Below are 14,188 nucleotides of genomic sequence, written 5' to 3'. Positions count from 1 at the left end.
TGCAGTATTCCTCATTGCAGCTTCAAGGTTTTGTGTCCTCTCCTTCTGCATTGGCTGCAGCACATTCGGCTTCTTCCCCCCCCCACCCCCCCACCACCCCATCCCCGCCCTGAGCCGTTGATGCTTTCATTGTTTATAAAATCAAGAGAGGGATGGATGGGGTAAATAGACAAGGTCTTTTCTCTGGGAGTGTAGAACTATAGAGTAATAGGTTAAGGGTGAGGTGGCCTGGGGAGGGGGCGAGGGATTTAAAAGGAACCTAAGGGGCAATTCATGCAGAAGATGGTGCGTGTAAGGAAAGAGCTGCCAGAGGAAATAGTAGATGCTGGTATAATTATGACACATTTAAAGGGCATCTGGATAGGTTTATGAATAGGAAGGGTTTAGAGGGATATGGGCCAAATGCTGGGAAATGAGACCAGATTCGGTGAGCATATCTGGTCAGCATAGACCAGTTGGACCAAAGGACCTGTTTCTGTGCTGTATATCTGGATGACTCTGGTTTGCCACGCCAGTCTGTTCAATTTCTCTCTGGTGTCGTTGCCTTGATGTCTCATTCCAAAACTCCCCCACCCCCGTGGGGGCACATTAACCATTTTGTGTCTGATTGGTTGTCAAGCTGCATTGCAGGTTCATCCTGAATTTACACATTATATTTTTGCTTCCAAAAATCAGACCTACTCACTCTCAACAGTATCCCAATGTCGTGGAAGATATTAATTTTCAGGTGGAGGTATCCAAAATTCAGAGAGATGTCAGTTGTGACTGTTTTGCTCTTCTGTCCCTGTCAGATCCTGAATCAGCACTTTGAGGAGAATTAGAATGGAGTGAGAACAGAGGGAGAGAGAGAGATGGTGCTTTCAGTTTTGTGGAATAACGAAAGAAAAGAATATTCTGCAGAAAGTAGAATTGCTTGTTCTGAATTTCTACCCTGGACTGACAGTGATGACTTTTGTAATCTCTTTTCAGAGTATTTGATCTGAAGATGAAGTATCAAAATCAACAGATGAAAGGCTTATGCCTGAACCATTGACTCTCCTGCTCCTCAGATGCTGCCTGACCCGCAGTTTTCGACTCTGATTCTCCAGCATTTGTGAGTCACTCAGTCCATCGGGACTGCAACACTTTTCAACTGTGATCCAATTGGTTCCTGTTTCAGTACGTTTTCAGCATCAGTGGGACTGCAAGAGAGACCCTACTGTTACAGCAACGCACGAGTGTGGAGCCTGAAACAGTTAGCTGACCTGGAAAGAGGAATTCAAGGCAGCGAGGGGACATTCACGCATTTGTTTGGAACTGTAGCTTCGGCCATGGAGAATCCTTGGAAGTGTGGCGACTGCAGGAAAGGCTTCCGTGTCCCGTCTGCCCTGGAGACACATCGGCGCAGTCACACCAGGGAGAAGCCATTCTCCTGTCCTGAATGCGGGAAGGCCTTCAGTGATTCCTCTGCCCTTCTGAGGCACCGACAGGTGCACACTGGGGAGAGGCCCTTCAGCTGCCTCAAGTGTGAGAAGGCCTTCAGTGATTCCTCTGCCCTGATGAGGCACCAGCGGGTGCACACAGGGGAGAGGCCCTTCAGCTGCCCCGATTGTGGGAAAGTGTTCACTCGCTCCTCCCACCTCGTGATTCACCGGCGGGTCCACACCGGTGAGAAGCCCTTCCCCTGCCCCAAATGTGGGAAGGCCTTCAGCGATTCCTCTGACCTGCTGGCCCACCGGCGGGTCCACACTGGTGAGAGGCCATTCACCTGCTCTGTCTGCGGGAAGTGCTTTACACGCTCTTCCGACCTGCTGAAGCACCAGCGGGTCCACACTGGGGAAAGGCCCTTCAGCTGCTCTGAGTGCGGGAAGGGCTTTACCCAGGCCTCCCACCTGCTGACACACCGGTGGGTCCACACTGGGGAGAGGCTGTTCACCTGCCTCGAGTGCGGGAAGGGCTTTGCTGTCTCCTCCACTCTACTGACGCACCAGTGGGTCCACACTGGAGAGAGGCCGTTTGCCTGCAACGAGTGTGGGCAGAGGTTCACAATGTCCTGCAGCTTGAACAAGCACCAGCGGAGGCACCAATGCTCCCAACAATCAGTCACCCCCAGGACTGAACCTCCTGCCCTTTCTGACAGTGGGGGTAGTGGGAGAGTTGGTAGGCTTTTTTGTTTTCTACTGGGGGAGTGGAGGGGGAAGGGGGGTGGTGGCTCAGTGGTTAGCACTGCTGCCTCATAGCGCCAGGGACCCAGATTTGATTCCATCCTCAGGGTGACTGTCTGTGTGGAGTTTGCATTTCAGGTATCATCCCTCAGGACTGAAGAAGGGTTCTACCCGAAACGTTGACATCTCCATCAGAAATGATTTATCAGGATGTTGTTAGAACTAGAGGGCATGGGTTTAGAGTGAGAGGGGAAAGATTTAAAACGGACCTAAAGGGAAAACTTTTCATGCAGAGTGTGGTGCGTGTATGGAATAAGCTGCCAGAGGAAGTGGAGGAGGCTGGTAGAATTACAGAATTTAAAAGACATTTGGTTGGGGACATGAAGAGAAAGGGTTAGAGGGATTTGGGCCAAGTGCTGGCAAATGGGACTAGATTAATTTAGAATATCTGGTCAGCGTGGACGAGTTGGACTGAAGGATCTGTTTCCGCGCTGTACCTCTCTATGACTACCGGTCCTGATGTAAGTTTAGAATTGAGTAACTTTGAATATTTCAATCTTGTTGAATTCAACTCCTGAAAGGTTTCAAATGAACCCCTCCAAGCGATATGATTTAACTACTCCGAGTTGGATAAAATATCCCATCAATTTCAACATGAATGCGCAGTTGAAGAAGTCAGAAGTCACACAACCCCAGGTTACAGTCCAACAGGTTTATTTGAAATCCCAAGCTTTGGGAGCATTGCTCCTTCATCAGTGCTGCTCCTTCATCACTTCACCTGATGAAGGAACAGAGCTTCGAAAGCTCATGAGTTCAAATCAATCTATTGGGATTCTCACCTGGTGTTGTGTGACTTCTGACCTGTCCACCCCCAGCACCTCCACTTCAGAGTTGACAAATGAGATCAGATTTTATTCAGCATGATTTCGTGAGATATTCATCTGGATGTCCTTATGCCTGAAACATCGATCCTCCTGCTCCTCGGGTGCTGCCTGACCTGCTGCTTTTCCAGCACCACACTCTCAACTCTGATCTCCAGCATTTGCAGTCCTCACTTTTTCCTGGTTCATGTGAAAACTCAACACTGTCAGAGTTACAAAGAGACGCCAGTCATAGAATACTATAGCACAGATACAGGCCTTTCAGCCCAAACCTGTCCATGCTGACCAAAATGTTTGTCAACACTAACCTCATTTCCCTGCACTTGGCCCATATCCTTCTAAAGCTTTCCTATCCATGTATTTGTTGAAACACCTTTTCAATGTTGTTAATGTACCTGCTTCAACCACTTCCACTGGCAGCTGTTTCCTCAGGTGAACTACACTCTGTAAATATTTTGCCCCACATCTTTTCTTCCATTTTTCTCCTCTCACCATAAAAACACGTCCTTGGTCTTGAAATCCTCCCCCTAGGGAAGAGACAGCTACCATTAACCCAACTCTACCCCTCATAGTTTGAAAATATTGCCTCTCAACTTCCTCTGCTCCAGTGGAAAAACATCCCAGCCTAAATTCTGATTAGATAATAATGGCAGTGATGATTTTGGCTGTGTGTGTGTGTGTGTCAAGGATCTCTCATTTCTAAGTCAATGCTGTGCCTCTTAAGTTCACCTGATCTTAAAACGAATGGCACCCCATTCATTTAAAATGTCCATGTTTTCTGTGTAAAGTCGGTCCTGGTCAGGAAATAGGCATTGGTGTCTTATATTCCCGTAGACTTCTTGTGACTGGGTTCATATGCTCTGTTTTGAGATGTATGAGTAAATCTTCAGAACAAAAGATTAATGCAGCCTTTATTCATGTCTCATTATTAAAAACACTTTCTCCATTTACAGATGTGATTGAGAAGCTTCTCCCAATGAATCTTTGACTGATAACAGCATTTGTCAGGCTTTTGAAAGTCACTGCAGCTCTGTCACAGCACAGGGGAGGATTCTTTCAGACAGAACGCGTCATTTAGAAAATTCTCCCACATTAGTCGAGCAAAGTTGACGTCTTTTTAAGACATTGTGAAACTTGAAAGGGTTCAGAAAAGGTTTGGAAGGATGTTGCCAGGGCTGCAAGGTTTGAGCTACAGGGAGAGGCTGAATACGCTGGTACTATTTTCCCTGAAGCTTCAGAGTCAGTCAGAAACATCTGTTGAATCAGGAAACATCTCTTCCTGCAGCAGCTTCAGACAGACTGCTTGCTAAAACCCAAACCAGGGGGAAAGAATGGGACAACTGCCCTTTCATTGTAGAAGTGTTTTAGAAAACAAAATGTCAAACCCTTTTCCCTGATTGTTGCCTTAGCCAGTATCTGTTAACCATTAGCGAAATCCTTAATCCTAGACGAATGGGAAGCTCTGCCTTTTACAACCCCTCCTGAAAATAAACCAACAACGTAATCTTCTTAAAGGAGCAGCATCATCACAACAGAAAGCACTTGAACTGAAACATTTGTAACAAAAGGCTGTACAGTTAGCAGGCCAAGACAACAGGTTTTCAATTTCACCAATCAATTTAAATCAGCCCCATTGGCTACCAAAAACTTATTAAATTTAAATCCTAAAGTTTTGACAACAGGACCAATCCTATCGTAAAGAATTGGCGCTCTGTCATCTGTGTATTAGAGAAAGCATCATTTAGAAAAACAGAGAAGGACATTCCTGACAGAGGAATCGGAGGAGGCATCCCGACAGAAGATGGCACAGAATATTCCGGAAGACACATAACCTGGTTGTAATCTGAGAGATTAAATTCTATTTTGTGTTATCTGAATGGGATGTATTGATTGGAACAGCATACCAGAAGAATCTTGATTTATTCCAGAATACTCAGTAGTTAGGACGGATTTATTCAGTTTATTAGTAGTTTTGTTCACCGTGAGAGTTGGTTAAATAAATTGCTGATTGTTGATTTTAAAGTGTCAGGGATTTACTTTTAACACTACAGCAGGTTACACCACTTATCACACCGACTTTACAGATTAAAGGGCAATGTGCCACTCTTTGGACATTTCGGTTTGAGACCTTGGAGAGTGAATGGGGGGGGGTTGGGGGTGGGTTCAGCCTTCGCTTTATAACAGTATTGAAGACATTCTCTTGAATGCAATGGAGTCAATATTAATCCCAGCCTCATGGTGTGGTTGTGGGTGAATCACCTTAATTTGGCTCCTGACTCAGAAACCGCACAGAGAATCAACTGCTGAAACAATGATTTGCACTTTATTGCACGTCGCAACCACAAATAAAACCTCTCAAGTTCATTCAGCTTCACCCCCCCCAAACTTGGCTATCACCCAATTGATGGCTGAATTTAACTGGGTTTCCACCGACAGTACCCGTCTCTGGAAGTGTCCAGGGGTTTGATGCAGTATTATTCTTCTAAGGACTGCTGCTGCTGTATCGTTCTGGAGTTGAATTTTGGTGGCGTTTCCTCAATTTCAAATCTGTGGTGTGACTTTTTTTTAAGACTCTAACATCACCTCACATTGCTGGAGACCTCAGGTCTGTAGTTTACCTTCTTATCCTTGAGGGTTAGCTGTCTGTTTGAAACAGCCTGCCCTGCAATTAACCCCTCTATGTCAGGGCTTTCCTTCTACAGGCAGAATTAATTGTCCTTTTGTCACACCATTATTAAACAACATCATCTTGCCTGTGCCAAGAAATAACTTATTGTGTTGCCTCCTTCTTCCCAGGCCATTTATCGAATTGAATCTGCTCTGCCATTCAATCATGGCTGATATGTTTCTTAACCCCATTCTCCCTGTAACCTTTCAGCCCCTTGATACTCAAGAATGAGTGAATGGTGGAGCAGACTTAATGGGCTGAATGGCCTAATTTCAGTTCCTGTGGTGTCACAGTTTGTCGTTGGCACTTTCGTTTCTTGGTCCAGAAAGAGTTATTGTTGACTTGTGAAGTTGGGGAAGTTCTGGAGTTTACAGGTGCACACCACGCTCCTCTCTGCCTCCTCCCGGAATAACAATTCTTCCTGAGATACTGGCAGTTCTTGAGATCCCTGGATACAAATTCAGTGTGTCTGGAAGTCTCTGCTGCTACCCTGGAACAGAAGGATTATGGGGAGAAAATTCAGAAATCCGAAGAGCAAAGAAACTTGGGACTTCTAGCTCAGGATTCTCTCAAGATAAACTTACAGGCTGAGTCAGTAGTTAGGAAGGCAAATGCAACAATGGCATTTATTTTGACAGGACTTGAAAATAAAAGCAAGGATGTACTTCTGAGGGTCTATAAGGTTTTGGTCAGGCCACAATTTGAGTACTGTACGCAGTTTTGGGCCCCATATCTCAGGAAGGATGTACTGGTCCTGGAACACGTTCAGAGGAGGTTGATGAGAAAAGTCCCAGGATTGAAAAGCTTAACGTATGAAGAACATTTGAGGACTCTGGGTCTATATTCAATGGAGATTAGAAGATGACAAGGGAACTAATTGAAACCTACACAATACTGAACAGCTGAGAAAGAGTGGATGTTGGGAAAATGTTTCCATTGGTAGGAGAAACGAGGAGCCGAGGGCTCAGCCTTCAAGAAAAGGAAACGGAGATAAGGAGAACTTTTTCAGACAGAGAGTGGTGTATCTATGGAATTCACTGCCCCAGAAGGCTGTGAAGGCTAGATCATTGAATACATTTAACATGGGGATAACTAGGTTCTTGAGTATCAAGAGGATCAAAGGTTACAGGGAGAATGGGGTTGAGAAACTTATCAGCCATGATTGAATGGTGGAGCAGACTCAATGGGCTGAATGGCATAAGATTATAGGAGCAGAAATTATGATATGCTGATGTGTGGAGGAGTGAGGATAGGGGAAAACAGGTAAAGAGGGGAACACAATTAAGGTGAAGCTGGATTCAGATGAATAGGAAATACAAGAATTGTACAATAAATTTCAGACCACATAGAAGCACTGGCACACACAGGGATCTGGGCATATAGATCTCCAAAAGTGGCAATACAGGTGGGTAACGTGATCAAGAAGGCACACAGCACGTTTGCCTTGAGTGTAAGAGTTGGCGAGTTATGTTACAGCTATTTATTCCAGTCACATTCAGAATATTGCATGCAGTTCTGGTCGCCACACTACCGGAAGGACATGGATGCTCTGGGGATAGCGTATAGAGAAGGTTCACTTGGACATTGCCTGGTCTGGAGGTCTCATTATGAGAAGAGATGGGATAAACCTGGATTATTTTCACTGTAAAGATAGAGGTGGAGGGATGACCTCAACAAAATGATGAGATACCCAGATTGGCTGGACGGGGGCGGCATAGTGGATCAATCATTAGCACTGATGCCTCACAGCACCAGGGAAACTGGTTCGATTTCAGTCTCAGGTGACTGTCTGTGTGGAGCTTGCACATTCTCCCCGTGTCGATATGGCTTTCCTCCAATTTCATCTCACAATCCAAATGTGTAGGTTAGGGTGGAGTGGCTATGCTAAATTACCCACTGCCCAGGGATTAGCAGGTTAAGTTGGATTGTCTGTGCTTAAATTGCCCCACAGTGTTCAGGAATGTGAAAGTTAGGTACATTAGTCAAGGGTAAATGTCGAGTAATAGGGATAGGGAAATGGGTCTGTGTGTATTATTCTTTGGATGTTTGGTGTTGGGTCAGATAGTCTGTTAGATAGTCAGAGGCATTCCCACCCCGGGTGGAAAAGTTAACTACAAGAAGGTACAGGTTCAAGGTGAGAGGGGGACAGTCTGGGGGAGAATTGAAAGGGAAGATTTTTCACACAGTTGGATGGTGGATGCCTGGAATACACTGCCAGTGGATGTAGTGGAAAGAGGCACCTTAGCAACACTGTAGGTGTGTCTGGATAGACACATGAATGGGAGGTGAATACAGGGACAGAAACCACGCATCGGCAATAAATAGAAGGTCTAAGTTAGGATTAAGAATTGGCACAGGCTTGGACGGGGTGGGGGTAGGGGGTAAAGTGAACTTTCAAAAAGCAGGGGATACCTGTTTGCTGATGAAGGGGTGGGTGGAGGCTCAGGTGGAGCATAAACACTGACAGAGGCCAATTGGATCGAATGTTCTGGAGACTCAATGGGACAGAGAGAAATGTATCTATTTCAGATCTACCTGCACTTCAGCCGCTTCTGTGGACTATTTCCATAGGGAAGGTGCAATCCCAGGCTCAGAGAGGGTCAGGCCCCACTGGAAGTAAAGTGAGTGAGAGCGCGGCCAGTCAGCATAAAGGAACCCCTTACCCCTCCCACTTCACCCACTAAACAGCGTTCAAGATGTGACTCTCAGCAATGGTAACAGCAGAATCCAACCCGAAACCCTGCGCCATCTCACTTGTGAAGTTGCTGGTGTCTCCACAAGTTGCACGACTGGGTGAAGCCCTTCCCACACACTGGACAGGTGAACGGCCGCTCCTTGGTGTGGATGCGCTGGTGTTTGCGCAGGGTGGAGGAATCGCACAAGTCATTGCTCCACATGGGACAGGTGAACGGCTTCTCCCCAGTGTGGACGCGGAAGGTGAGCAGCAGGTGATACGATCGGGTGTAGCCCTTCCTGTACACGGAGCAGGAAAACGGTTTCTCCCCGGTGTGGATCCGCTGGTGCGGCAGCAGGTGGTGTGACTGAGTGAAGCCCTGCCCACACACGGGGCAGATGAACGGGTTCTTGCTGGTGTGGACACACTGGTGGGCCAGGAGGTGGTGTAACTGAGTGAAGCCATTCCTGCACTGACTGCAGGTGAACAGCCGCTGCCACGTGTGCAAACGCCGATGAAGCTCCAGCGCAGATGGCGAAGGGAAACTATTCCCACATTTCCATGGTTTCTCCATGGTGCAGGTGCCCTCGTCTGTCTCAGACCTTAATAATCAGTTGAAAACTCGTTCACACTTACAGCATGTGTGTGGTGTTACTGGTGAACCCTCTGATAATTGGAACACTCTCATTCAGTCTGTAAAGCATGTTCCAGTCACTACTCTGGTGTGTGGGTATGTGAGACTCTGAGTTTCCAGTCACACTGACGTTTAAAACCTAACTAAGCAGACAGACCTTCTCCCCTTTGTTTTCAAGGCCATCAATATCCACGTCCTCGTGAATCAAGTGACTGTCAGACTTTGATGTGATGTTTGGTCTGAGATTTCTGCCGCCAAATTCTTCTATTGTAATATTCCTGTGAAGTGATTGCAAAGGTCATCACAGTCAGTCCATGATAGAAAATCTGAACGTAATTCTAGTTACTGTGGAACATTCTTTCCTCTTAATCCCAAAGATCTTTGTGTAGATCTATATGTAACTGTAAACCAACAGGGTTATGGGGCAGACTACATACCTCCACGAAGAGTTCACATGGACTCAAGTTGCTGAATGGAACTCTGTAGTGCAGTATTGACACTCTCTTACTGAAGATCTACAATATGCTGCAGTACGATATTACAAGCCCAGAAACAACTGCAAATCAGACAAGGTCTGTTCAGAAGTTGAACCATGAACTTCTGAAACTACTGCTGCTGCTCTTCCTCTCTCTCTCTCTGAATGAAGATTGATCTTCACCCAGACTGCAATTTCCTGGCTCTGTCCAAATATTTGTGAACACAGCCCTTTTTTTGAAGGATGGCATGTTTCCTGATCATCACAATTAAAGGGGTGTCTTCCCCCTGATCTGGACTGTCAGTCAGGGGAGGGCAGGGTCACGTCTTGTTGTTATTGTGTGGAATCTGTGACAGTTGCAACAATTCATCCCAACTCCTGTACTCAGTGCTCTGACTGATGAAAGCAAGCCTGCCGAAAGTCTTCTTCACCGCCCTGTCTACCCATGACTCCGCTTTCTAGGAGCTATGAACCTGCACCCTTACATCTCTTAGTTTGAAATACTGCATATGAAACAGATTTGGTGGTTGTTGGTATGTGTGCTTATCTCAACTCTAATTTGGTATTTTATACTGAGTGCCATGACTGATGAAGGCCAGTGTGCCAAAAAATTTCTACCTGTGACTCCACTTTCAGAGAACTGTGAACCTGTACTCCAAGATCCCTCTGTTCCACTACACTCCTTAAGGTCCTGCCATTCACCATGAAATTCCTACCTTGATTTGACTATACAAAATGTAAGACCTCACACTTATCTATGTTAAACTCCATTTGCCATTAACCTTAAACCTATGCCCTCTAATTTTGGACTCGCCTACCCCAAGAGAAAAGACCTTGCCTATTTACGCTACCCATGCCCCTCATGATTTTATAAATGTCTTTAAAGTCACCCCTCAGCCTTCAAAGCTCCAGGAAAAATAGCCCCAGTCTATTCAGCCTCTTCCTGTAGCTCAAACCCTCCAACACTGGCAGCATCCTTGTAAACGTTTTCTGAACCCTTTCAAGTTTCACAACACCCTTCCTGTAGCAGAAAGCACAGAATTGCATGCAGACTGCAATCTCTTATTTGGAGGTAACTTCCTCTGGTCCCAGACTCACCCACTTTTCCACGTCTAGCCTGTCAAGTCTCCTCAGAATCTTGTACGTGACAATAAGGTTACCTCTAATTCTTCTAACTTCTAATAAGCACAGGTCCAACCAATTCAATTCTCCTCATAAGACATTCTTTCCATCCCTGGTATCATTACGGTCAACCTTCTCTGGACTGCCTCCAATGCCAATATATCTTTCCTCAGGTAAAGGGCCCTAAACTGTTCACAGTATTCAGTTGTGGCCTGACTAAGGCCTTAAATAGGTTCACTATAACCTTCCTACATTTATATTCTATTGAAAAGGCCAGCCTCCCTATTACTCACTGAAATTGGATGAAGAGATTCGTGGACGTGATTCCAAATCACTCTATTCTAAACTTTTCTCCATTTAATATTCAGTTCTTCACCTCCTGACAAACTGCATTACCACATTTTCCCATCTGCCAAGCTTTCGTTCATTTGCTTAACCTGTCTATATCCCTCTCCAGATATGTAATGTCATCCTAACCACCTGCTTTCACATCAACTGTCTCTTCTGCAAACTTAGCAATAGTACATTCACTTTACTTATCCAAGTAATTCATATATATTGTAAATAATGTTGGCCCCAGCTCTGATCCCTGTGGTACACCACTAGTTACAAGCTGCCATCCTGAACATGCCCCTTACCACAACTGCGGTAGTTAGCCAATCCTCTATCCATGCTAACATACAGCCTCCCAACACCGTGGGCTCTTTGCTTACTATTTCATGAGATGTGACTATCATTGGCTGTGCCAACAACTCTTCCCAAACTGACCTTGAAAAGGTGCCTCTTATATTGCTTCACAAATATGATGTGGACTGCAACAATGTTCAGGAGTGAGTTCCAGCATTTTGGTCAATAACAAAGAAACAATGCGATATATCTTGCAGTCGGAATCCTGTGCTCACACTTGTCTGTTCTTGGTGGTTGAGGTCAGGGTTTGGAAGGTGCTTTTGAAGAACCACCACTCATGCAATCAAGCCAGACTGATAGATTGTGGCCCCAGACTCTGCCATTTTGACTTCCCTCATCAATCTCCATTCTTTCCAGCCATGTTTCAGTCTCAAACTGCCACGCAATGCCTTCTGTTATGGCTTAAGGTAAGAATACACAAGATAATCAATCGTATTTTGGGTTGTATAAATCTTAGCCTACCAGAATTATTTTCTTAGACTTTAATTAAACTTTAATTAGACTTTAATTGGCTGCATGAAGTGGTTTGTTGGTCAGACTTGCATCATCATGCTCAAAGGAGACAATGCCAATAATATCATTAAACTCCTCTTTTTGTTAAAAAGCACAAGTTCATGATTTATTTTCACAACTTACTGGTATTCACACCTGCACATTCAATGTCAAATTCAGACATCACAAATGAAAATAAATCATTAATTTTGTTTTACAATAATCCAACAGATTAATTAATAACACACAGTCAATACCAAGTATCATTAATATGAAATTAAATTTGACCAAATAAAATGTAAAATCAAGATGTGAGATAACAAATGGGGGAAGGGCAGAAGGTAAGAAATGCAGCATCATAGAAGGTGCTCCTCCAGGGAGTGTATTTTACCAACTACAACTGCTCAATATAAACAAACACTCTGACATGATCCTCCGGTTTTAATGTAAACCATAGCCCCATACAGTAGGTACCATTTAAATAAGTTAATAGATACAAGCCTTGAGCAAATCCAGCCTCCAGCCGGACCCCCCGCTTCTTGGAGCTCGGACCTTCCTCCAGCTCCGGGGGGTTGTTGAGCTCCTGGGCTCCGGCCGCCGCCGAAGAAGCCACGGGCGCCGGCTCTCTCTCCTCCACCGCCGACATTTTTAATTTGTTTTCTCGTTCACCCGGTAACCGTCACCTCCCCCTTCCCGGGCCCCGGAAATTATACAAAAATAAACAATAAACCCCACACCACCGGGGACTGTCTCCTTTTCTTCACAACTTTTGTTTGAAAAGTTCCGACTTTAATTTGAAATGTATTTTAAAGGTATTTTCTGAGGTAAACGATGCCTGTCTGCCCCCCTCCCTCCGTCAGAAACCGCCCGCTGAGTCGATGAGAAAACCGCAGCCTCGCGCCGCCATCTTTGTTTTTCTTCTTCTTTCGTCTCCTCCTTCACTGTAGCGCGTCATCCACGCCCCCTCCAATCAGAGCGCACCTTACTCCACCTGACCAATGGCGGGCGGCTTTGCAGTTAAAAAGGAAGCCACAACTCGGAATGTCGCTCTCCGATTCGTCCGCACCGACCGCAGCCTTTGGGATTGGTGGAGAGGTTCACAGGCCCTTCACTGTCCCCGCCCCTTTACTACAATGGGCTCGAGGGGTTCAGGAGGAAGGTGTTCTCACTCATTCATTCAACAGGAGATGGGCTCAATTTACTGTAATGGGCTGTGGGGTTACAGTGGTCATGTCTCATGTTGAGGAGGAAGGTGTTTCCTCTCATTCAACAGAAGAGGACCTATTTACTACAGAGGTTTGTTTTGTGATGCAGCTGTAGTCTCCCATAGAGCCCTGAGGCTCAGGTTTAAATCCCACTGCTCCAGAATGTGTAATAACATACTCAATTTTTTTCAGTCATAAGTTACACAACTATAGTCCAACACGTCTATTTGAAATCGCACGGGCTTGGAGCGTAGCCTCTTCATCAGGTGAAGTCATTGGAAAGAAATGTGCAGGAAAGAGAATTCAGATAAATGACCAGCCATGGATGGTGATGAAAGACAGAGCATCTCAACAGTCAATTACCTATTCCCATTCCTATTTCTGATCTTCTTCATACATGACAAGTTGTATATTTTCCAAACATAAATTTTATTTCCATGGTTTAAAAATGAATATTTAAGAATGGTCAGTTTATTCTTTCTCACTTGAGCACATTGTGACCCACAACGATTTAGATCCCACTGTTAATATCATAGCCCCTCTAATGAGATATCAGAGGAATAGTTCATAAACAAAATTTGACACTGTGTCACTCGAGTCGACGCTTGAACAGAGAAAGCGCCCGACAGATATTGGGAAGCTAAAGGTTATTGAAGTGAAATGTTAAGAAGAGCAGGTGAACACCCCCAATAAGGGAACTCACCTGACTGACCTAATTATAATCACCACAGTATCCAGTGCTACTCTTCACCGAACACGGATTACTTTCCTTTTCAGTTTAATGATCCAACTATCTTTTGAATGCCATAATTGAATCTGACTCCAACACACTCTCTCACAAACCATTCCAAAGATCGAAGATTTTCAATCATTAATGAAATATGTTCTGGATCTCTCCCAAAACACAATTCATATGGATCTTGCTTCAAATCATTTGCAGTAAGTTCTTCACATGGACAAATTTGCAGCTTAGAGCATTTGTTTAAATTTTATATCATATTGAGGTGGCAGAGTGCTTGCCATTGCGACCTCACAGCACTAGGGACCCAGGTTCAATTCCAGCCTCAGGTGAGTGTCTGTGTGGGGTTTGCATGTTCTCTCTGTCTGCATGGGTTTCCTTCCACAGTCCAAAGATGTGCAGGTTAGGTAGATTGACCATGCGAAATTGCTCTGTGATGTGTAGGTTATGTGGATTAGTCATACTAA

The 14,188-nt window shown here is 45.1% G+C and overlaps 2 protein-coding genes across 3 annotated transcripts; one reads left to right on the top strand and one right to left on the bottom strand.

The window, feature by feature from the left end:
* Window positions 1-1,310: 1,310 nt before the first annotated feature.
* On the top strand, window positions 1,311-4,013 carry LOC140460105 (uncharacterized). The gene is made up of 2 exons (XM_072554504.1): window positions 1,311-2,139; window positions 3,979-4,013. The coding sequence occupies exons 1-2, from the start codon at window positions 1,311-1,313 to the stop codon at window positions 4,011-4,013; spliced, it is 864 nt and encodes a 287-aa protein (XP_072410605.1).
* Window positions 3,920-12,683, bottom strand: LOC140460549 (uncharacterized). 2 transcript variants are annotated; one of them, XM_072555134.1, is made up of 3 exons: window positions 11,367-12,683; window positions 8,448-9,279; window positions 3,920-6,183 (listed from the first exon to the last, which is right to left on the bottom strand). In XM_072555134.1, the coding sequence occupies exons 2-3, from the start codon at window positions 8,939-8,941 to the stop codon at window positions 5,943-5,945; spliced, it is 735 nt and encodes a 244-aa protein (XP_072411235.1). In that variant the 5' UTR covers window positions 8,942-9,279; window positions 11,367-12,683; the 3' UTR covers window positions 3,920-5,942. The 2 variants fall into 2 exon arrangements, with proteins under 2 accessions (XP_072411235.1, XP_072411234.1); XM_072555133.1 differs by having other exon boundaries at window positions 12,279-12,683.
* Window positions 12,684-14,188: the final 1,505 nt, after the last annotated feature.

The sequence above is a fragment of the Chiloscyllium punctatum genome, chromosome 36 (genome assembly GCF_047496795.1).
Source record: "Chiloscyllium punctatum isolate Juve2018m chromosome 36, sChiPun1.3, whole genome shotgun sequence".
NCBI classification, from domain to species: domain Eukaryota; kingdom Metazoa; phylum Chordata; class Chondrichthyes; order Orectolobiformes; family Hemiscylliidae; genus Chiloscyllium; species Chiloscyllium punctatum.
Note: the sequence above shows the minus strand (reverse complement) of the source record. Positions and strands in the feature narration are given on the sequence as shown.